At 47.7% G+C, this 24,068-nt stretch overlaps 1 protein-coding gene across 7 annotated transcripts in view; it reads left to right on the top strand.

Annotated features, from left to right (window-relative positions):
- LOC140408768 (LIM domain-binding protein 2) overlaps positions 1–24,068 on the top strand; it is a 728,711-nt gene that overhangs the window by 89,018 nt on the left and 615,625 nt on the right. For all 7 annotated transcript variants that reach the window (XM_072496432.1, XM_072496430.1, XM_072496429.1 and 4 more), the window contains exon 3: positions 21,542–21,580. In XM_072496432.1, coding sequence (XP_072352533.1) covers positions 21,542–21,580 — 39 coding nt within the window. The remainder of the gene's footprint in view (positions 1–21,541; positions 21,581–24,068) is intronic.

The raw sequence follows: 24,068 nt of genomic DNA, 5'->3' as shown, positions 1-24,068 counted from the left end.
CGTTTCCTGTAACATAACCACATCTGCTTTAAGTTTCTTAAGGTGTGCGAGTACTCGTGCCCTCTTTATCGGCCCGTTGAGCCCTCTCACGTTCCACGTGATCAGCCGAGTTGGGGGGCTCCCCCCCCCCCCCCCCCCCCCTTGCCGGTTAGCCATCATCTTTTTCCAGCTTCTCACCCAGTTCCCACGCAGCTGTATCTCCCCCAGGCGGTGCCCCCCCGCCCATCCTCTCCCGTACCCACTCCCCCCTTTCCCCAGCAGCAGCAACCCAGTAATTCCACCCCCCCGCTAGACCCCCCGCTAGCGTAATTACTCCCCCCATGTTGCTCCCAGAAGTCAGCAAACTCTGGCTGACCTCGGCTTCCCCCCGTGACCTCGGCTCGCACCGTGCGACGCCCCCTCCTTCCTGCTTCTCTATTCCCGCCATAATTATCATAGCGCGGGAACCAAGCCCGCGCCTCTCCCTTGGCCCCGCCTCCCATGGCCAACGCCCCATCTCCTCTCCCTCCCCACCTCCCCCCAACACCACCTGTGGGTGAAAGAAAAGTTACCATACCGCAGGATTAGAACATAAAACCCCTCTTCGCCCCCCCCATTCGCCCCACCACTTTGTCCAAACGTTCTTTTTCATAATCCACTCATTCCAGTTTTTCTTCTACAATAAAAGTCCACGCTTCATCTGCCGTCTCAAAGTAGTGGTGCCTCCCTTGATATGTGACCCACAGTCTTGCCGGTTGCAGCATTCCAAATTTTATCTTCCTTTTGTGAAGTACCGCCTTGGCCCGATTAAAGCTCGCCCTCCTTCTCGCCACCTCCGCACTCCAGTCTTGATAAACGCGGATCACCGCGTTCTCCCATTTACTGCACCGAGTTTTCTTCGCCCATCTAAGGACCATTTCTCTATCCTTAAAACGGAGGAATCTCACCACTATGGCTCTGGGAGTTTCTCCTGCTCTCGATCCTCGCACCATAACTCGGTACGCTCCCTCCACCTCCAACGGACCCGTCGGGGCCTCCGCTCCCATTAACGAGTGCAGCATCGTGCTCACATATGCCCCGACGTCCGCCCCCTCCACACCTTCAGGAAGGCCAAGAATCCTCAGGTTGTTCCTCCTTGCGTTGTTTTCCAGTGCCTCCAACCTCTCCACACATCGTTTCTGGTGTGCCTCCTGTATCTCCGACTTCACCACCAGGCCCTGTATATCGTTCTCATTCTCGGCTGCTTTCGCCTTCACGACCCGAAGCTCCTGCTCCTGGGTCTTTTGTTCCTCTTTCAGCCCTTCGATCGCCTGTAGTATCGGGGCCAACAACTCTTTCTTCATTTCCTTTTTTATCTCCTCCACGCAGCATTTCAAGAACTCTTGTTGTTCAGGGCCCCATATGAAACTGCCACCTTCCGACGCCATCTTGGTTTTTGCTTGCCTTCCTTGCCGTTGTTCCAAAGGATCCGCTGCCATCCGGCCACTTTCCTCTCCTTTTTCCATCCGTGTCCAGGGGGAACACCCTCCTGGTTTACCGCACGGTGTTTTTAGCCGTTAAAATTGCCGTTGGGGCTCCTATCAAGAGCCCAAAAGTCCGTTCCACCGGGAGCTGCCGAAACGTGCGACTTAGCTGGTCATCGCCGCACCCGGAACCTCGTAAGACAGCAATGCTAACCACTGTGCCACCCGCCTGGACTCAATCGATCTCCCTATTTACCTTCTGCACTATAAATTCTATGATTTCTTTAAAAAAAATAAAAAATTTTGAGTATGCAATTCATTTTTTCCAATTAAGGGCCAATTTAGCGTGGCCAATCCACCTAGCTTGCACATTTTTGGGTTGTGGGGGCGAAACCCACGCAAACACGGGGAGAATGTGCAAACTCCACACGGACAGTGACCCAGAGCTGGGATTGAACCTGGGACCTCAGCGCCATGAGGCAGCAGTGCTAACCACTGCGCCACCATGCTGCCCTTTATGATTCTATTTAAATATAGGAGTAACATAGCTGACAACCTAAATGTTTGGCCCCTTAACATGAAACTGTGCCTCCTTGTTCTAGATTCTCCAGCCAGGGGAAACAACCTCTCAGTTTCTCTTCTATTAAGGTCCTTCCGAATCTTGTGTGCTTCGAAGACATAACTTCTCATTCTTCTCAACTTGAGAATAAAAACTTAATTTGCTCAGCCTCAAATAACAGGACAACCCTCTCATCCCAGGGACCAATCGAATGAAACTTCTCTGCACTGCCTTCAGTTTAAGTACACCCTTCTTTAAATTTGGAGGCCAAACTGCACAGTACTCCAGGTACAATTTCACCGAAGTGCTGTACAACTGTAGAAGACTACCTTGTTCTTGTACTCCAGGCCTTTGTAATAATGGCTAACATGCCATTTACTTTCCCAATTGCTTGCTGTTCCTGAATGCCAGTCTTCTGCGTTCCATGTACAAGTGCACCAAAGTTCCTCTAAACACACACGTTTTGAAGTATCATGCCTTTTAAAAATATCCTGCTTTCCAATTCTTGCTACTAAATTGAATAACTTCACACCTCCCCACAAGATACTCCATTGGCCACTTTGTTGCCCACTCACTTAACCTGTCTATATCTTTATGCAGCCTCTTTGGGTAACCTCCTCCCAGCTTACATTGTAACCTAGTTTTGTATAGTCAGCAAACATGGGTATATGTCATTTTGTGTAAATCATTAATGTAGATTGTAAATAGCTGAGGCCCCAGCACTGATCCTTGTGGCACTTGACTGGTCTCAACCTGCCAACTTGAAAACAACCAGCTTATCCTTACTCTTTATTTCCTGACCGTTAACCAATCTTCCATCCATGCTAGCATATTGGTCCCAACTCCATGAGTCCTCATCTCTCCTCTTTTAACAACCGTATATTGTTGTCTGTAAAACCTCAGACACTTCAACCAGTTTATTACTCAAACGATTTACCCAGGTGTCTTTCTTTGCGAGGTGAACCAAGGACATATACAAGTGTATGATTCAAACACATTTATTTATCAAATAGTAAAAACAGTTACCCTTCTCAGATGATCCCAAATCAATTATCCCAGGATTCTTAATACTATCCGAGCCGATGGACTCAGTTGAGCGACGGGTCTGATTGTCTGAATTGCGATTCCTCAGGGCCTTCGTCCGCGCAGATGGATCTCACACGCTGCTTTCTTTCGTCTCTGGTCGATCGTCTAATCTTCTCTACTCCCTCTGTGAGTCTTCGCTGGTGGGTGTCCTGGTGGTCGATCTTTATACCACTCTTCTCTTCTTGCCAGAAAGTTCTCTGACCCTCAGCCAATGAGGTCTTGGGCTGGGGTCGCAATACCCAATGGTGTTTCTGATTGTAACTCTGCAGGACATCTGGAACCCAAAACAACCTACCCATTGGACTGATTATCCAGTTGGGTGATTGACAGGGCAGGCCCAGACATGTTCTGGCAGTTTGGCTGTGTCCAGTGTATTGACCAAGTTCTAATTCCCATCAGGCCAATCCTGAAGCTGACTGTAATTTGATTTAAAATGTCCAATTTTTAAAGTTATCGTGTCCAAATTTATAACGGGCCCAAAATTTAGGCCACTGTCCATTTTATCACAATATCCTCAAAGACCTCAATCAATTTGTGAAACACAAATTCTCTTTTGCAAAACTATGTTGACTTTGTCTGTTTTCACTGTGATTTTCTGTGTGCATTGTTAAGACTTCTTAAATAGTATAAATTCCAGGATTTTTCTGAGGATTGACTGGCATGGTAACTGGCTTGTCATTTCCTGTTTTCTCTATCCCTTGCTTCTTGAATAGCGGTGTTACATTTGCTGACTTTCAATCCACTGTAATCATTCCAGAATCTAGGGAATTTGGGGAAATCATAACCTATGTATCTATCTGCGCAGAGTGTGGTGAACTCAGCCCAGCGCATCACACAAGCTTGCCACCCCCACATTGATTCTGTATACACCTCACGCTGCCTCAGGAAGGCAGACAGCGTTATCAGAGACCCCTCCCACCCAGGCAGTGCCTTGTTCCAGACCCTTCCATCAGGCAGAAGGTACAGAAATCTGAAGACCCACACATGCAGACATAAGAACAGTTTCTTCCCCACAGCTACAAGACACCTCAACGAGTCCCCCTCGTACTGATCTGTTCCCTGTAAGAACAATATTCACGATGCTCTATGCTGCTTTTGATCATGGAGATACTTTGTTTGGCCGCTTGTTCCGCACTGTAACCAATCACTGTTTGTCAATGTACCATTTGTCAATGTACTCTGTTGATTATTCTTTTGTCTACTATGTACGTACTGTGTACATTCCCTCGGCTGCAGAAAAATACTTTTCACTGTACTTCGGCACATGTGACAATAAATCAAATCAGTCAATCAATCAGTATCTCTGCAACTTCACAGCGCCGAGGACCTGGGTTCGATCCCAGCCTCGGCGCACTTTCCATGTGGAGTTTACACATTCTCCTCGTGTCTGCGTGGGCCTCACCCTGACAACACAAAAAGATGTGCAAGATAGCTGAATTGGCCACACTAAATTGTCCCTTAATTTGAAAAATAGAATTGGAAACGCTAATTTATTAAAAAACAATCTATGCAACTACCTCTTTTAGAACCCTAGGATGTAGAAAATTAAATCCTGCGGTGTTGTGTGATTTAAGGCCCTTAAGTTTTTGGGGAGGCAGTGGCGTAATGGTAATATCACCAAACTAGCAATCCAGTGGCCCAGGCGAATTCTCTGTGGTCATGGGGTTGAAACAGAGTGGGAATTGAATTGGTAACTCTTTTGCCTCTTTCCTTTTATATACATTTAGTCCAGTTAAAAGGTTAATAAGGAGCTGCCTCACCCAGATAGCTGAGTGGCAGTTATCTGTCAATCGCCTGATTAGGAGGCAAGAGATGTTGATTACATCTTTTAACTGATGTGTGTCATTTAAGTTATCTCAGGTCTATTTAAGAAAGGGGCTTCATAGCACACTCACAGTGAGCTTCACACACGTGTAGTGGGAGAGACAAAGCCAAAGGGAGTTTGAAACTCGGGAATTTGAAACAGAGTGGGAATTTGGTGCAGAGCAGGAAGAGGTGCTGGTTGCTTTTTCTCCTTGCTTTGTAACTTTTAAATCTTCAGAGAGTGATCTTGCCCTGCTACAGCTGAGGCTACAAGGGAAAAGAGCTGATTGGTAAGTAGTGGGTAAGGTCGGTAAGTTTTTACAACTTTTCTTATATGGCTTTCTCCATTTGGAAAAGATCAAATATGAACTGAGGGGTTCAGCGGAGGGGTTCGAGGCAAGGTGGGGGCTGTTCTGGCCATATTTGAGGAGCTGTTCGTCGTGGGGGAGGTGGGGGTGAAAATGGGGGAGAAACCTGTACAAACTGTAGAATTGTGAGATGGGGAGCGTTCCCTGGATTGTTCATGTTTTGTCACTGTTTGAAGAAGTTTGGAATCAAATATGTTTTTTAAAAAAAAAGAAAAGTTTTTACAACGGTTATCACTTAGAGTTAGAAAATATTTTTTGTGATTTAGAATCTGTAAGGACGATAATTGGTAGTAATGGGGGCATAGAGAATTGGATATAATCTAATAACAAACATCTTCTAAGGGTTTGATTTAAAGGGGTAAGTCATGGCAGGAGAACTCCCAAAGTGTTGCTATGATCCTCTTGCACCCTGTGGGAAACCGGGAACATTTCCAGTGCTGGGGGCCAGCATGAGTGCAGGAAATATCTCCAGCTACAGCTCCTGGAAGCTTGCGATTCGGAGCTGGAGCGGCGGCTGAGGACACTGTGGAGCATTCGTCAGAATGTTATGGATAGCATATATAGAGAGGTGGTCACACCGCTAGCTCAGACTCCACAGGCAGGAAGGGAATGGGAACCACCAGGCAAAACAAGAGAACTAGGCAGGAAGTGCAAGAATCTCCTGTGACCATTCTCCTGCAAAACAGATATACAGCTTTGGATACTGTTCAGGGGAATGACCTCTCGGGGATAAGCAGCAACAGCCAAATTTGTTGCACTACGGTTGGTTCGGCTGTAGAGGTGCGAAAGAGTAAAAAGTGTGGGAATGCAATAGTTATAGGGGATTTCATTGTAAGGGGAATAGATAGGTGTTTCTGTGGTCGCAAATGAGGCTCTAAGATGGTATGTTGCCTCCCTGGTGCTAGGATCAAGGGTGTCTTGGAGTGGTTACAGGACATTCTGGAGGAGAAGGGTGAATAGCTCGTGGTCATGGTACACATCGTTACCAACAAGCTAGGTTTTAAAAAAAAAAGGGTGAGGTCCTAAAAGCAGAATATAGGGAGTTAGGAAGAAAGTTGAGAAGTCGGATCTCAAAATAATCTTAGGGTTATTACCAGTGCCACATGTTAGTCAAAGTAGAAATAGCAGGATATATCGGATGAATACGTGGCTGAAGAAATGGTGTGAGGGGGTGGGATTTAGCTTCCTGGGACATTGGGACCGGTTCTGGAGGAGGTGGGACCAGTAAAGATTGGACGGGTTATACCTGGGCAGGTCCGGGACTGATGTCCAAGGGGAGTGTTTGCTAGAGTGGCTGGGGACAGTTTAAACTAAAAAGGCAGGGGATGGGAACCGATGCAATGAGTCCAAGGAGGAGGAAACCAGGACAAAACAAAAGACAGAAATGGAAATAAGAAAAGTAATAAGCAGAGAAACCAAGGGCCAGATTCAAATAGGGCCACAGTGAAAAATATTGGGAGTGGGACAAGTAATTTCAAAAAGACAAGCTTAAAAGCTTTGTGCCTTAACGCGCGGAGCATTCGCAATAAAGCGGATGAACTATTCGTACAAATAGACGTAACCGACTATGATATAATCGGGATTATGGCGAAATGGCTGCAGGGTGACCAGGGATGGGAACCGAATGTCTAGGGGTATTCAGTATTTAGGAAGGACAGACATAAAGGAAAAGGCGGTGATGTTGCATTGCTGGGTTAAAGAGGGAATTAACACAATAGTAAGGAAGGATATTCGCTCCGATAATGTGGAATCTGTATGTGTAGAAACTTCAAGAGGCGGTGGCATAGTGGTATTGGCACTGGACTAGTAAACCAGAAACCCAGGATAATGCTGTGGGAACCTGGGTTCAATTTCCGGCATTGCAGATGGTGAAATTTGAATTCAATAAAAATCTGTAATTAAAAGTCGAATGATGACCATGAAACCATTGCCAATTGGAGGATAGCGAATGTAACTCCACTATTTAAAAAGTGAGGTAGAGAGAAAACAGGGAATTATTTATCAGTAAGCCTGATGTGGATAGTGGGGAAAACTCTGGAATCCATTATCAAAGATTTTATAGCAGAGCACTTAGAAAACAGTGGCAGGATCAGACAGAGTCAGTGTTGATTTATGAAGGAGAAATCATGCTTGACAGATCTACTGGAATTCTTCAAGGATATAACTGTAGAGTTGATGATGCGGAGCCAGTGGATGTGGTTTATTTTGACTTTCAGAAGGCTATTGACAAAGTCCCACATAAGATATTAGTGTGTAAAATTGAAGCGCATGGTATTGGAGGTGGTGTATTGAGATGGATAGAAAATTGGTTGACAGACAGGAAATAAAGAGTAAGAATTAAAGTTCTTTAAAAAAAATAATCTTTATTATTGTCACAAGTAGGCTTACATTAACATAACAGTGACGTTTCTGTGAAAATTCTCTAGTCGCCACACTCCGACGCCTGTTCGGGTACACTGAGGGAGAATTCAGAATGTCCAATTCACCTAACAGCACATCTTTCGGGACTTGTAGGAGGAAACCAGAGCACCCGGAGGAAACCCACGCAGACATGGGGGGAACGTGCAGACTCTGCACAGACAGTGACCCAAGCCAGGAATTGAACCTGGGACCCTGGCGCTGTGAAGCAACAGTGCTACCATGCTGCCCATACTTTCAAATTATATATATTTTCTTTTTAAAAAAAGAGTTAGAGTACCCGATTCTTTTTTTTTCAAATTAAGTGGCAATTTAGCGTGGCCAATCCACCTACCCTGCACATCTTTTGGTTGTGGGGGTGAGACCCACGCAGATACGGGGACAATGTGGAAACATGGACAGTGACCCAGAGCCGGGATCGAAACTGGATCCTGGGTGCCGTGAGGCACCAGTGCTAACCACTGCACCACCATGCTGCCCCTATTCACAATATATATTAATGATTTAGATGAGGGAACAGAATGTAATATCTCCAAATTTACAGATGACACCAAGTTGGGTGGGAGGGTGAGCTGTGAGGAGGATGCAGAGTCCTTCAGTGTGATTTGGACAAATTGAGTGAGTGGGCAAATGAATTGCAGATGCAGTATAATTTGGATAAATGTGAGGTCATCCACTTTGGTCGGAAAAATGAGAAGGCAGACTATTATCTGAATGGCCATAAATTAGGAGAGTGACTGCAATGAGACCTGGGTGTCCTTGTACACCAGTCACTGAAGGTAAACGTGCAGGTGCAGCAGGCGGTAAAGAAGACAAATGGTATATTGGCCTTCATAGCGAGATGATTTGAGAACAGGAGCAGGGACGTCTTGCTGCAATTATATAGGGTCTTGGAGAGGCTGAGGCCACACCTGGAATATTGTGTGCAGTTTTGGTGGTCTTATCTGAGGAAGGATGTTCTTTTTTTTAAACACATTCTTTCAAACTTGTATCAAAGTAGGTTACAGCAAATAAACACCCCGGGGAACATTCTTCCCAACAATCAACTATACAGTTGGTACAGATTTTTCTCATTTTTCACCCCCCTGTGACGAACAGCTCCTCAAACACGGTCACAAACATCCCCCACCTTTTCTCAAACTCCCCTGCTGAGCCCCTTAACTCATACTTTATCTTCTCTAACCGCAGGAAGCCGTACAGGTCACCCAACCATGTTGCTACCCCAGGTGGCGATGCCGACCGCCACTCCAGCAAAATTTGTCGCCGTGCAATCAGAGAGGCGAAGACCAAGACATCAACCTTCCTCCTCTCCTTGAGCTCCGAGCTTTTCTGAAACCGCAAATATTGCCACCAAAGGGTCCGGGTCCACTCCCTCCTCCACTATCCTGGCTAAGACCGCGAACACTCCCGTCCAGAATCTTCCCAATTTTTCACAACCCCAAAACAGGTGCACATGATTCGCTGGACCCCGCCCACACCTCTCACACTCCTCTACCCCCTGAAAGAACCTACTCATTCTCACCCGAGTCATATGCATCCTGTGCATCACCTTAAACTGTATCAGGCTCATCCTTGCACAAGAGGAGGTCCTGTTTACCCTTCGCAGTGCCTCATTCCATACTCACCAATTGATCTCCATTCCCAACTCCGCTTCCCATTTCTCCTTGATCTTCACCACCCGCTCGCTTCCCTGCTCCCCCAGCCACTTATATATATCCCCAATTCTTCCCTCCCTTTCCACATCCGGAAGCAGCAGTCGCTCCAGCAGGGTGTATCCCGGCAATCTAGGGAACTCCTTCCAGACCTTTTGTGCAAAGTCCCTAACCTGTAGATACCTGAACTCACTACCCCTCGGCAGCTCTACCCTCTCCCTTAGCTCCTCCAGACTGGCGAACCCTTCCTCCAAATACAAATCCCTCACCTTGACCAGCCCCACTTCCCTCCACCTCCTGTATACACTATCCATCCCCCCCCCGGCTCAAACTCATGATTCTCTCACAGCGGCGTTAGCACCGACATCCCTTCCACCCTCAAATGCCTTCTCAGCTGATTCCATATCTTCACCGTGGACTGCACCACTGGGCTCCCTGAATACCTACTCTGAGCCATTGGCAATGCTGCCGTCACCATAGCCATCAAACTAGACCCCTTACAAGATTCCTTCTCCATCCTAACCCACTCTACCCCTTCTCCTTCCCACCACCGCCGCACCTTGTCCACATTCGCCACCCAATAATAATGAAGCAAGTTTGGCAATGCCAACCCCCCTGCTGCCTCTGCCTCTGTAGCAGGGTCCTCCCCACCCTCGGCACCTTCCCCGCCCACACAAAGTCAGAGATGATTGTGTCCACTTTCCGAAAAAAGGCCTTTGGTATAAAGATCGAGAGAGCCTGTAAGATAAACAAGAACCTCGGCAAAATATTCATTTTCACCACTTGGACCCTCTCTGCCAGCATTAATTGCAGTGTAATTCACCTCTTAAGATCCTCGCTGGCCTCCTCCACCAGCTTTGTTAAGTTCCACTTATGGAGCCCCGTCCATTCCCTCGCTACCTTAATCCCCAAGTACCTAAACCTGAACCGACCCGACCTGACCTCCGCGACCTGGAAGAAGATCGGGCCCAAACCGGAAGTGAAGCCCCGACCTCGATTTGGAGCCGACCCGGAACTCGGAGCTCCAAACTCGGCCTAACTACCGACGCCAGACCCCGGATCGCCTTGCCCAGTCCCCGGAGCTCCCTACCCGACCACCGACGGCAAGACCCGGCCCAACGCGACCCTGAGAGACCCGACCCTGAGAGACCCGCCCAGCGACCCGACCTACCTGGTGATGGAAGAAAAAAAAATCCACGTGGTGGCTCGACCGGGCCTACTTCAAGATCCGATCCCAGGAGCGCCCAGGGAGGGAACAGACCACGGTACCCAGCCCAACCTGCCTCAGGATGCCCCTGCCCACAACCCAGGACCCCCGAAATGGCGGAGACCCCGCGCGAGGACCCAAACGCGCTGCAAGGTATTCCCGCGCCCGCAGAATGCCGGGACCCATCTAGACCGCAAACATGCCTCCCTAGCAACCCCTCTACCTCAACCAGCACCCGGGACCCTGCCAGACGTGACCCCAGATACGTAAACAGCGCCCTGGTCCCCGCCAGCGCCCTGGACCCCGCCAGGCGCGACCACCTACCTTCCACAAGAGCTGACACCTCCCATTGGATCCCAGGATCATCCAGCAGCAGCCGCCGAGCGAGGAAGCGAGGGAAACGCAGCGGTCTGCAGGTTAGACTGAAGCAACGCGGTTTCACGACCCCTCTGCCCAGCATACTCCTGGCAAACGTCCAAGCGATCGAAAACAAGCTGGATGAACTTAACGCCAGACTTACCTCTCAGAGGGAAGTAAGAGACTGCTGTGTGCTCTGTTTCACAGAGACATGGCTCACCCCTGCCTCACCGGACTGTGCCATACAACCTGAAGGCTTCTCAATTCATCGGGCGGACCGCATGGCATCATCAGGCAAAGAGAAGGGTGGAGGGGTTTGCCTCCTCATCAACTCCACCTGGTGCTTGGATGTGACGACTCTGGCGACCTACTGCTCCCCAGACCTGGAATACCTGACCGTGAAGTGCCACCCATATTATCTTCCACGTGAGTTCACTTCAGCCATTATCACAGCGGTCTACATCCCACCCCAGGCAGTAGTGAGGAAGGCGCTGGACGAACTATACACAGTAATAAACAACTATGAAACAGAACACCCGGAGGCCTTGTTCATCGTGGCCGGAGACTTCAACAAGGCCAACCTCAAGAGTGTACTGCCAAAATTCCACCAGCACATCTCCTGTCCCACCAGGGGCGACAACACTCCTGACCACTGCTACTCAAAAATCAAGGGCGCCTACCGTTCAATCCCCCGACCGCACTTTGGGAAATCAGACCATAAGACGGTGCTCCTTCTCCCGGCATACAAGCAGAAACTCAAGCGGGAGAATCCAGCTAAGAAGGTTGTGCAGTGCTGGTCCGAGGAGACAGAAGAGCTCTTACGTGACTGCTTAGAGACAGTGGACTGGTCCATATTTAAGAACTCAGTGACCAACTTAAATGAGTATGCCACCACCGTCACAGACTTCATCAGCAAATGTGTGGACGACTGCGTGCCAAAGAAAGCAGTACGTGCATTCCCCAACTGGAAACCATGGCTCAATCGCGAGATTGACTCCCTACTGAAGGACAGATCTGAGGCGTTCAAGGCAGACGACCCTGACCTATACAAGAAATCCAGGTACGACCTCCGCAAAGCCATCCGGAATGCCAAGAGAGAATATCAAACCAAGCTAGAGTCACAGACAGACTCTCAGCGGTTGTGGCAAGGACTAAACAACATAACGGGCTACAAAGCGAAGCCGAAGAGTATCTCTGGCAGCAGCGCACCACTCCCCGATGAACTCAATGCATTCTATGCTCGGTTCGAGCAGGTAACCAACAATCCGCTGCCGAGTGCCCCAGCAGCCCATAATTCACCCATACCCACCATCACAGCTTCCAAAGTTAGATTGGCCTTCCTGAAAATGAACCCTCGGAAGGCGACGGGCCCAGACGGGATCCCTGGTCGTGCACTCAGAGCCTGCGCGGACCAGCTGGCAGAGGTATTCACGGACATCTTTAACCTGTCCCTAGTCCACTCCGAGGTCCCCACCTGCTTCAAGAAGACCACCATCATACCGGTACCAAAGAAGAACCAGGCAACGTGTCTCAATGACTACCGACCAGTGGCCCTGACTTCAGTCGTAATGAAGTGCTTCGAGAGGTTGATCATGAAGCGCATCACCTCCATACTCCCAGAATGCCTTGATCCACTGCAATTCGCATACCGCTGCAACCGGTCCACATCAGACACCATTTCCCTGGCCCTACACTCATCCCTAGAGCATCTCGAAAACAAGGACTCCTACATCAGACTCCTATTTATTGACTACAGCTCCACCTTCAACACCATAATCCCAGCCAAGCTCATATCAAAGCTCCAAAACCTAGGACTTGGCTCCCCACTCTGCAACTGGATCCTCGATTTTCTGACCAACAGACCACAATCAGTAAGAATGAACAACAACACCTCCTCCACAATAGTCCTCAACACCGGCGCCCCGCAAGGCTGCGTACTTAGCCCCCTACTCTACTCCCTGTACACACACGACTGCGTGGCAAGACTTGGTTCCAACTCTATCTACAAGCTTGCTGACGATACGACCATAGTGGGCCTGATCTCGAATAACGATGAGTCCGAATACAGGAGGGAGATAGAGAACCTAGTGGAGTGGTGTAGCGACAACAATCTCTCCCTCAATGCCAGCAAAACTAAAGAGCTGGTAATTGATTTCAGGAAGCAAAGTACTGTACACACCCCTGTCAGCATCAACGGGGCCGAGGTGGAGATGGTTAGCAGTTTCAAATTCCTAGGGGTGCACATCTCCAAAAATCTGTCCTGGTCCACCCACGTCGACGCTACCACCAAGAAAGCACAACAGCGCCTATACTTCCTCAGGAAACTAAGGAAATTCAGCATGTCCACATTGACTCTTACCAACTTTTACAGATGCACCATAGAAAGCATCCTATCAGGCTGCATCACAGCCTGGTATGGCAACTGCTCGGCCCAGGACCGCAAGAAACTTCAGAGAGTCGTGAACACCGCCCAGTCCATCACACAAACCTGCCTCCCATCCATTGACTCCATCTACACCTCCCGCTGCCTGGGGAAAGCGGGCAGTATAATCAAAGATCCCTCCCACCCGGCTTACTCACTCTTCCAACTTCTTCCATCGGGCAGGAGATACAGAAGTCTGAGAACACGCACGAACAGACTCAAAAACAGCTTCTTCCCCACTGTCACCAGACTCCTAAATGACCCTCTTATGGACTGATTTCATGAACACTACACCCTGTATGCTTCATCCGATGCCAGTGCTTTTGTAGTTACATTGTATATGTTGTGTTGCCCAATTATGTATTTTCATTTATTCCCTTTTCTTCTCATGTACTTAATGATCTGTTGAGCTGCTCGCAGAAAAATACTTTTCACTGTACCTCGGTACACGTGACAATAAACAAATCCAATCCAATCCAATCCTATCCCTCGCTACCATAAATTAGCCCGCTGTGCCAGCTAATTCACCGGGAATACTTTGCTTTTCCCTACATTCAGCTTGTATCCCGAGAATCCTCCAAACCTCCCCAACAGGCCCATAATCCTTCCCATACTCGCCAACGGATCCGAAACATACAGCAAGAGGTCATCGGCATAGAGCGACACCCGACGTTCCCTCTGTCCCCTCATTATCCCCCGCCACTCTGCTGACCCCCTGAGCGCCATCGCCAATGGCTCTATGGCCAGCGCAAACAGCAGCGGCGACAGCGGGCATCCCTGCCTTGTACCCATGTGTATGTCAAAGCTTCGTGAGCTCACATCATTCGTTCTCACCCTCGCTCTTGGCGCCACATACAGCAACTGCACCCATGCCCCAAATCCCGGCCCAAACCCAAATCTTCCCAAAACTTTGAACAAGTACTGCCACTCCACTCGATCAAATGCTTTCTCCGCGTTCATGGACACCACCACCTCCGGTACCAGAGCTCTCGACGGATTTACCACCGCATTCAACAGCCGTCTTATATTACTCGCGAGCTGCCTGCCCTTCACAAAGCCTGTTCTGCAACCACCTCTGGGACATAATTCTCCATCCTCCCCGCCAACAACTTAGCCAATACTTTCACATCCGTGTTCAATAGTGATATGGGTCTCCACGACCAACATCCCACCGGATCCTTCCCTTTTTTCTGGATTAGTGTGATTACTGCCTGCTTCATCGTCTCCGGCAACTCCTCCTTGTCCAGTGCTTCATTAAACGCCCCCAAAAGATGTGGTGCCAGGTCCGCCGCAAATTCCTTATAAAATTCTGCGGGGTACCCATCCGGCCCAGGGGCCTTCCCGGACTTCATAACCCTGATACTATCCAGCACCTCCCTCAGTCCCAGGGGCTCCTCCAATGCCTGCCTCTTTGCTTCCTCCACTTGGGGAAATTCCAGCTCGTCCAGAAACCACCCCATGTCCCCCTCCTCTCCTCCTGGGTCTGCCTCATAAAGTTCCTGGTAATACTCTCTAAATGCCTCATTTATCTTCCCTGGCTCTGACACCACATTCCCAGCCCCAGTCCGGACCTTCAATATTTCCCTGGACGCAGCCTGCCTCCGCAGCTGGTGCGCTAGCATGCGGCTCGCCTTCTCCCCATACTCGTACTGCACCCCTCTTTCCCTACGCAGTTGCCCTACCGCCCTCCCTGTTGTCAGCCTGTCAAATTGCCCTTGCAACTTTTTCCTCCTCGCCAATCCCTCCGTGGTGGGCACCCTCGAATATTCCCTGTCCACCTCCACTATCTTGCTCACTAGACGGTCATGTTCCGCCCTCCTTTCCTTATTCGCACGAACCATAAATGAGATAATTTCTCCCCAGACCACTGCCTTCAGGCTTCCCAAAAAATGCCCGCCGACACCTCCCCATTCTGATTGAACTCCACATAATCCCTAATCGCGAACCGCACCTTATCACAAAAACCTCCATCCGCCAACATCCCCGAGTCAAACCTCCACCCCGGCCTCTGCTCTCATCCCATACTGAACCGAATATCCAACCAGTGGGGTGCATGGTCCGAGATAACTATCCCCGCATACTCTGCCCTCTTTTCCCCCCCCCCAACCAAAATCTCCCGACTCACTACAAAGTTATCAATCCTCGAATACACCTTTTCGACGTGTGAAAAGAAGGAATACTCCTTTCCCCCTGGGTTCTGAAAGCGCCATGGATCCGCCATACCCATCCTCTCTATAAACCTCCCCCAGCTCCCTGACCATTCGTACCCTACCCATCGACCTGGGGCTCGATCCATCCACCCTCGGCTCCAGGACACAGTTAAAATCGCCCCCCATGAGCAACTACCAGCAACCCTCTCATAAGAACATAAGAACTAGGAGCAGGAGTAGGCCACCTGGCCCCTCGAGCCTGCTCCACCATTCAATGAGATCATGGCTGATCTTTTGTGGTCTCAGCTCCACTTTCCGGCCCGAACACCATAACCCTTAATCCCTTTATTCTTCAAAAAACTATCTATCTTTATCTTAAAAACATTTAATGAAGGAGCCTCTACTGCTTCACTGGGAAGGAATTCCATAGATTCACAACCCTTTGGGTGAAGAAGTTCCTCCTAAACTCAGTCCTAAATCTACTTCCCCTTATTTTGAGGCTATGCTCCCTAGTTCTGCTTTCACCCGTCAGTGGAAACAACCTGCCCGCATCTACCCTATCTATTCCCTTCATAATTTTATATGTTTCTATAAGATCCCCACTCATCCTTCTAAATTCTGACGAGTACAGTCCCAGTCTACTCAACCTCTCCTCGTAATCCAACCCCTTCAGCCCTGGGATTAACCTAGTGAATCTCCTCTGCACACCCTCCAGTGCCAGTACGTCCTTTCTCAAGTAAGGAGACCAAAACTGAACACAATACTCCAGGTGTGGCCTCACTAACACCTTATACAATTGCAGCAGAACCTCCCTAGTCTTAAACTCCATCCCTCTAGCAATGAAGGACAAAATTCCATTTGCCTTCTTAATCACTTGTTGCACCTGTAAACCAACTTTTTGCGACTCATTCACTGGCACACCCAGATCTCTCTGCACAGCAGCATGTTTTAATACTTTATCATTTAAATAATAATTCCTTTTGCTGTTATTCCTACCAAAATGGATAACCTCACATTTGTCAACATTGTATTCCATCTGCCAGACCCTAGCCCATTCACTTAGCCTATCCAAATCCCTCTGCAGACTTCCAGTATCCTCTGCACTTTTTGCTTTACCACTCATCTTACTGTCGTGTGCAAACTTGGACACATTGCCCTTGATCCCCAACTCCAAATCACCTACGTAAATTGTGAACAATTGTGGGCCCAACACTGATCCCTGTGGGACACCACTAGCTACTGATTGCCAACCAGAGAAACACCCATTAATCCCCACGCTTTGCTTTCTATTAATTAACCAATCCTCTATCCATGCTACTACTTTACCCTTAATGCCATGCATCTTTATCCTCTGGAGCAACCTTTTGTGTGGCACCTTGTCAAAGGCTTTCTGGAAATCCAGATATACCACATCCATTGGCTCCCCGTTATCTACCGCACTGGTAATGTCCTCAAAGAATTCCACTAAATGAGTTAGTCATGACCTGCCCTTTATGAACCCATGCTGCGTCTGCCCAATGGGACAATTTCCATCCAGATGCCTCACTATTTCTTCCTTGATGATAGATTCCAGCATATTCCCTACTACCGAAGTTAAGCTCACTGGCCTATAATTACCCACGTTCTGCCTACCTCCTTTTTTAAACAGTGGTGTCACGTTTGCTAGTTTCCAATCCGCCGGGACCACCCCAGAGTCTAGTGAATTTTGGTAAATTATTACTAATGCATTTGCAATTTCCCTAGCCATCTCTTTCAGCACTCTGGGATGCATTCCATCAGGGCCAGGAGACTTGTCTACCTTTAGCCCCATTAGCTTGCCCATCACTACCTCCTTAGTGAGAACAATCCTCTCAAGGTCCTCACCTGTCATAGCCTCATTTCCATCAGTCACTGGCATGTTATTTGTGTCTTCCACTGTGAAGACCGACCCAAAAAACCTATTCAGTTCCTCAGCCATTTCCTCATCTCCCATTATTAAATCTCCCTTCTCATCTTCGAAAGGACCAATATTTACCTTAGCCATTCTTTTTTGTTTTATGTATTTATAGAAACTTTTACTATCTGTTTTTATATTCTGAGCAAGTTTACTCTCATAATCTATCTTACTCTTCTTTATAGCTTTTTTAGTAGCTTTCTGTTGCCCCCTATAAATTTCCCAGTCCTCTAGTCTCCCACTAATCTTTGCTACTTTGTATGCTTTTTCCTTCAATTTGATACTCTCCCTTATTTCCTTAGATATCCACGTCGATTTTCCCTCTTTCTACCGTCCTTCCTTTTTGTTGGTATAAACCTTTGCTGAGCACTGTGAAAAATCGCTTGGTTGGTTCTCCACTGTTCCTCAACTGTTTCACCATAAAGTCTTTGCTCCCAGTCTACCTTAGCTAGTTCTTCTCTCATCCCATTGTAATCTCCTTTGTTTAAGCACAAAACACTAGTGTTTGATTTTACCTTCTCACCGTCCATCTGTATTTTAAATTCCACCATATTGTGATCGCTCCTTCCGAGAGGATCCCTAACTAAGAGATCCTGAATCAATCCTGTCTCATTACACAGGACCAGATCTAGGGCCGCTTGTTCCCTCGTAGGTTCCATTACATACTGTTCTAGGAAACTATCGCGGATACATTCTATAAACTCCTCCTCAAGGCTGCCTTGACCGACCTGGTTAAACCAATCAACATGTAGATTAAAATCCCCCATGATAACTGCTGTACCATTTCTACATGCATCAGTTATAAAACCCACATCATCCCAATTTGGGGCATACACATTTACCAACACTACCGGTGCCCCTTCCAATACCCCACTCACGATCACATATCTCCCACCTGGATCCCTCACTGCCTGCGCACTCACGAATCCCATTTTTTTTGCTCATTAAAATCGCTACACCCCTCGATTTCAAATCAAACCCCGAGTGAAAAACCTGCCCGACCCACCCCTTCCTTAACCTAACCTGGTCCTTCACACAGAGGTGTCTCCTGCAAAAAGACAATCCCCGCTTTCACGCTCTTGAGGTGCTCGAACACCCGTGACCTTTTAACCAGCCCATTCAGTCCCCGGACGTTCCATGTTACCAACAATAGAGGCTTGCGCCTCCAATCCCCTCTACCATCCGTCATCTTCCCCACTTAACTCCAGCCCCTTTAATTCCACTCTGTATCTAGCCCATCCCAGATGGCCCCTTTCTTCGCCCTTGACCATGTCATCTCTCACCCCCTGCCGCATCGCAGACACCACCCCCCCCGCTTTTTCCCTTCCCCTTCTTCCCCCACCCCCCCACTTCCCATTTCCCATTTCCCCCCTCCTCCTGGTCACCCCTCTTGGCTTTCTCCCCTACCACCTCACTTCCTTTCACCAGCATAACCTGATAGCACGGCTGCCCCTGCCCAAAGGCACATCCTAATGACCACCCCCCCAACACCACTCCTCAGCTCAAAGAAGAAGGCCTCCTGCAGGACTTACTCTCCCCCACCCAAACAAGGACTTCTCCTGAACTCCAGGTAGCCTTCTCCAAAAGCAAACAAACAGATGTTAAACATGAACAGTCCCATAAAACAGGATGGGGGATGGGAACATCCATCCCCACATAAACTTTTCACCCCTACAACTCCTTATAATCTCAACATTGAACAGACCCCCCCCCCCCCCCCCCCCCCCCAACCAAAAAAGGCAAAAGTCCCCCAATCCCTACACCCACGTCAAACATGCTCCCGACCATTATAAAGTGCCAGCACCCCGGTTCCCAAGCATTGTCCACTCAGTTCTCCCCCAGTTTATGCTCCCTAATGAAGTCTTCGGCCGATTCTGGTGTCTCGAAATAATACTCCCAGCCTCCGAACGTCGCCCATAATTTCGCCGGGTAGAGCACCCTAAACCTGATCTGCCGCCGGTACAGCACTGCCTGGGCCTTGTTAAAACCTGCCTGCCGTTTTGCCAACTCGGCTCCAATGTCCTGATAAATCCGGACGTTATTTCTCTCCCAGTCGCAGCTACGCTTCTACCTGGTCGCCGTAGAATTTTCTCTTTCTCCACAAATTTATGGCTCCCCAGCTCTAGGCTTTTGCCTCAGAGACCTCTGCGCTCGGTCCACTTCAGTTGCCTTATCTAGCACCCCTTCTGCCACCAGTCCCGCCAGCATCCTCGAGACGTACCTCGTGGCACTTACACCGTCCACTCCTTCAGGCAGGCCCACGATTCACAGTTTCTGCGTTCTCGAGGCATTCTTCTGCTCCTCCACCTTTTGCCCTCAGCGTTTTACAAAGGTCTCCTAGGAGCCCCACCTCCGCCTCCAGAGTCACCACACGATCACTGTGGTCCGAGATCACTCCTTCAATCTCCTGAATCTGTGACCCCTGCACCTCCAAACACCTCTCCATACACTCCAAAGTACTCTTCAGGGGTGTCACGGCTTCTGCAATGGCCTTTGCGTGATCCTCATGCATTTCTTTGCTCTGTTTATGGAATTCCTCCTTGATAAAAGTCATCAGTTCCTGGATCTGGGGCCTTACAGCTTGCCCCTCCCCTACCTGCATGCTGGAAGAGACTGTCTGAGAAGCACAAAACTGTTTCAACTTTCCAGCCAAACCTCTCTCTGTTTCCTGACGGGTCCGGTGATCAGAAGACATACCATTCCAGGGGTAAACTACTCCTCTAGCATTCACCTACGCCTTTTCATCAAAATTCCACCCGGATCTGGGTAAAAAGAGCCCTTTTCTGTGACTTTGAACAGGAACAGCCCTTTATGGGACCAATCACTCCATGGTCACAAGCGGAAGTCTCGAGGAAGGATGTACTTGCTATAGAGGGAGTGCAGCGAAGGTGTACCAGACTGATTCCTGGGATGGCGGGACTGACATATGAGGAAAGATTGAACTGGTTAGGAATGTATTCACTGGAGCTCAGAAGAATGAGGAGGGAATCTCATAGAAACCTATAAAATTCCAACAGGATTAGACAGGGTAAGTGCAAGAAGGATGGTGGGGGCGTCCAAAACCAGGAGTCACAGCCTGAGGATATGAGGTAAACCATTTAGGACAGAGGACAGAGATGAGGAGAAATGTCTTCACCCAGAGAGTGGTGATCCTCTGGAATTCGTTACCACAGGAAGTTGTTGAGGCCAAAACGTAGGTATAGTACTTGGGGCTAAGGGGATCAAATGATATGGGGGAGAAGCGGAATTAGGCTATTGAGTTGGATGATCGGCCAGATGGCCTCCTCCTGCTCTTATTTTCTATGTTTCTCTTAAACAACAAGAGGGAAAAACATACTTGATCTCATTGCCACCAATCTACCTGTCGCAGATGCATCTATCAATGACAGTATTGGAAGATTAATCACTATGTCCCCTGATCATCAGCCAGGGGAAATATCCTACCAACAACTTCAGGCTAAATGTTATTCTTTGCAATATTGTAAGCCTCACTTCGTAAATCACGGTAGATCTTTCTGGCAGTTTTTCTGTTTCTTAATGAACTGTATTTTTGTTGATTTTTGAAATGTTTCTTTAAATATTTCCCACTGTTTATTTGTCACCATACCTTTTAATCCCCGGGGCAGCTCTCTGCTCATACCTTTGGAATTGGTTTTGTTTTAAGTTTAAGATTCTTGCTTGGGAGTGGAGCATGTTGCTATTTTGCTTAATGCTACCTCATTTATCTCTCTTTCATAGCACCTTTTAATATGCATGATGTGATGTGTCAGGAACAGGAGTTTTGTCTACTCTAGGTTTGACTGTTTTATCAATTCTCTCCTCACTTACTTTCTGTTTAAATCTGTCTACATGGACTGAGACGTTTATAACAACATTGTCTGGATAATTTGTACTTATCACAGATTAACTTCCTGGTTTTGTCAATGCATCTATTTTAACACATAATATTTAAAAATGATTATGGTAGAATAGTTATTGATGTTTCAAATTTTGAGAGGCAGAATGGTGCAAATTTGCAAATGATAGATAAATGTAAGATTTTTATGTAGATGGTATTGACAGTTATAGGTCTACAATGCAAATATGTGTATCCCTGTGATTTACTTGATCAATTTCTAATTTTCATTCTTTCTTCATTCCTCAGGCCGGCATATCCTTCCTCCTTCAGTGAGCCAGATATGGGGTAAGATTAATTCTATTGCCTTTTGTGAATGATTTTTGTATTACAGTTGCATTTTGGCAGATTTGAACCAATACAAGAGATTAAGCAAATTGCTGAATGTAGTATAAGATGTGACCAACATTAATATAGACCAGGAGTTGGCAATTGGTGGCTGTGGAGCTGCATGTAGCTCTTCATCTCATTTACAGCTTCCAACTTTTCCAGTTGGATTGCATTAACATGAAAAATACCTAAACTGATTAAATCAAGAAAAGTAGGGGTGGCTGGTGGCGCAGTGGTTAGCACTGGAACTGCGGCGCTGAGGCCCTGGGTTCGAATCCCGGCCCTGGGTCACTGTCCGTGTGGAGTATGCACATTCTCCCCGTGTCTGCGTGGGTTTCACCCCCACAACCCGAAGATGTGCAGGATTGGCCACGCTAAATTCCCCCTTAATTGGGAAAAAAAATAATTGGGTACTCTAAATTTAAAAAAATTAAGAAAAGTAAGAGTTATGTTTAAATTGTGGGATAAAAGGCTCATAGTTATACTGTACTTTGTGGTTTCAAATGATTATTTTGTTGAAAAATATAGCCATGCTGTAAATGCACTTTTTTGAGTGATATAGCTAAGCCATGGTTATAGATGGTGCATTTGGTTTGATGAAAGGGTTGTGACTCTTCTTGTTTCGAAAATTGCTTGGATGGAAAATTATCCTGAATGAAGCATTGGAGTCACAATTCTGATTGTACGATCACAAGAATCAAGAGCTGAAAATAATTGTCGTAATTCCACACATCTCTCCATTAACAGGTTAATAGTAAAGAAAAATCAATTTCTTACAAGATCTGTTGTGAAAACTCAAAATTGAAAATGTTTTTTGCCCGTGTAATTTTTTATAAATGTTTTATTCCAAGTGGAGAAATGTGCTCTTTTTCCATGACTTCATCTTTTTGAACACGTTTACACCTAATTCATGCACATTCATGCACAAAACCTGAACACGCATGTACGGGAACTCTAAAGAAAAAAAATAAAGGAAAACCCAATGAATGCCAAAAATGTGATAACTCAATTACTTCCAATCTAGTTTTGATTTTTTTTCTGTTGAAATCCAATACATGTACTGTATTTTATCATCTGTGGAAATTCTTTGGTCTATCAGGGGCATTTGGCAATTTATCATGTACTTCGATTAGAAATGCCAAATTTTTATCCTGATGCTCCCAATTGTTTTATTTTTGGTAAACCTTTTGAAACAGATGCTGGGACGCGGTGGCCAAGTTCTGACGCCGGCGTGAAAAGCGGCGGCAACCACTCCGGCGTCAATGGTCCCCGATAATCAGGAATGCTCCCCTTCCTAGGGGGCTAGGTCGGCGCAGGAGTGGTCCCCGCAGCTCCGGCCGGCGCGTGTTCGCGCATATGCGCTACAGCCGGCGTGATTCCGTGCATGCACGGAATGGCTGGTGTGATTCCGTACATGCAAATGGGTTCCCATCTCCGCGCCAGCCCCCGGGCAATATGGCAGAGCCCGACAGGGGCCCGGCACGGATGAACATAGGCCCCCACGGAACCAGCACGCCCGCCGATGGGTAGGCCCCGATCGTGGGCCAGGCCACCGTGGAGGCCCCCCCCAGCACGGCCCCTGAGACACGCCGGCGGAACTTGGCAGGCACTCGGCCGGTCGGGGCCCGGAGGATCGCCGGGGGGGGGGGGGGACCGCTTTCAACGGCCCCTGACTGGCGCGGCGGCAATCCCACGGGCGCCTGAAAATCAGAAGCGGTGAGTCGGCGTGGGGGTGGCGGGTCGGAGAATCCCAGCCAGGGTCTTCAGGAAAAGAGGTTGCGTTGCAACTCCCGAAATAGCACATCTAGATAATCCTGGAGCTTACAAGCAGGCTTACACAGCTCAGACTAACCCAGAGGTTTTACTGAGGGAGATATTTTGTTCCTGTTTATGGCTCTCCATTTTTGAAAAAACATTTTAAATTCTTACAGAAACTAAAAACAAAAAATGTTGGAGAATACTGTCAGCAGGGCAGGCAATATCAGTGGAAAGAGAAACATTTCAGACCGTTGACCGTCTATCTGAACTATTCATTCCTTCCCTTCTCCCTGAAATATGTAAAACAAATATTGTTTTTCATTGTCCATCATCTCCAGGTTTTTAATGTAAGAATTGTATTGACTGAAGAGTTTTGTATGAGCATTGGCACTGAGACCTGTTGAGTGACTGAATTGCTCCACCTGGTGGCCATTCCTGGGAACAGATAAAACTCAGCATGACTGTCATACATTTTCAACTATCCAGCAGCTGCTTCGATGTGAACTTATGAAATGCGTTTTAGGGAAACAAAGGCCAATTATGTACTTATCAAATGATTTGGTCTCAATCATTCTTATTTTTTGAAGTTAACATTTGAGGCCAGTACCAATGAGAAGGTCTGACATTGATTTTCGGCAGTGGTTAAGAAGTGTTTATTTTTAATTTAAAGAAAGACGGCAGAATTTTT

The sequence above is a fragment of the Scyliorhinus torazame genome, chromosome 3 (assembly GCF_047496885.1).
Source record: "Scyliorhinus torazame isolate Kashiwa2021f chromosome 3, sScyTor2.1, whole genome shotgun sequence".
Classification (NCBI taxonomy): domain Eukaryota; kingdom Metazoa; phylum Chordata; class Chondrichthyes; order Carcharhiniformes; family Scyliorhinidae; genus Scyliorhinus; species Scyliorhinus torazame.
This window is presented reverse-complemented; position numbering and strand designations above follow the sequence as displayed.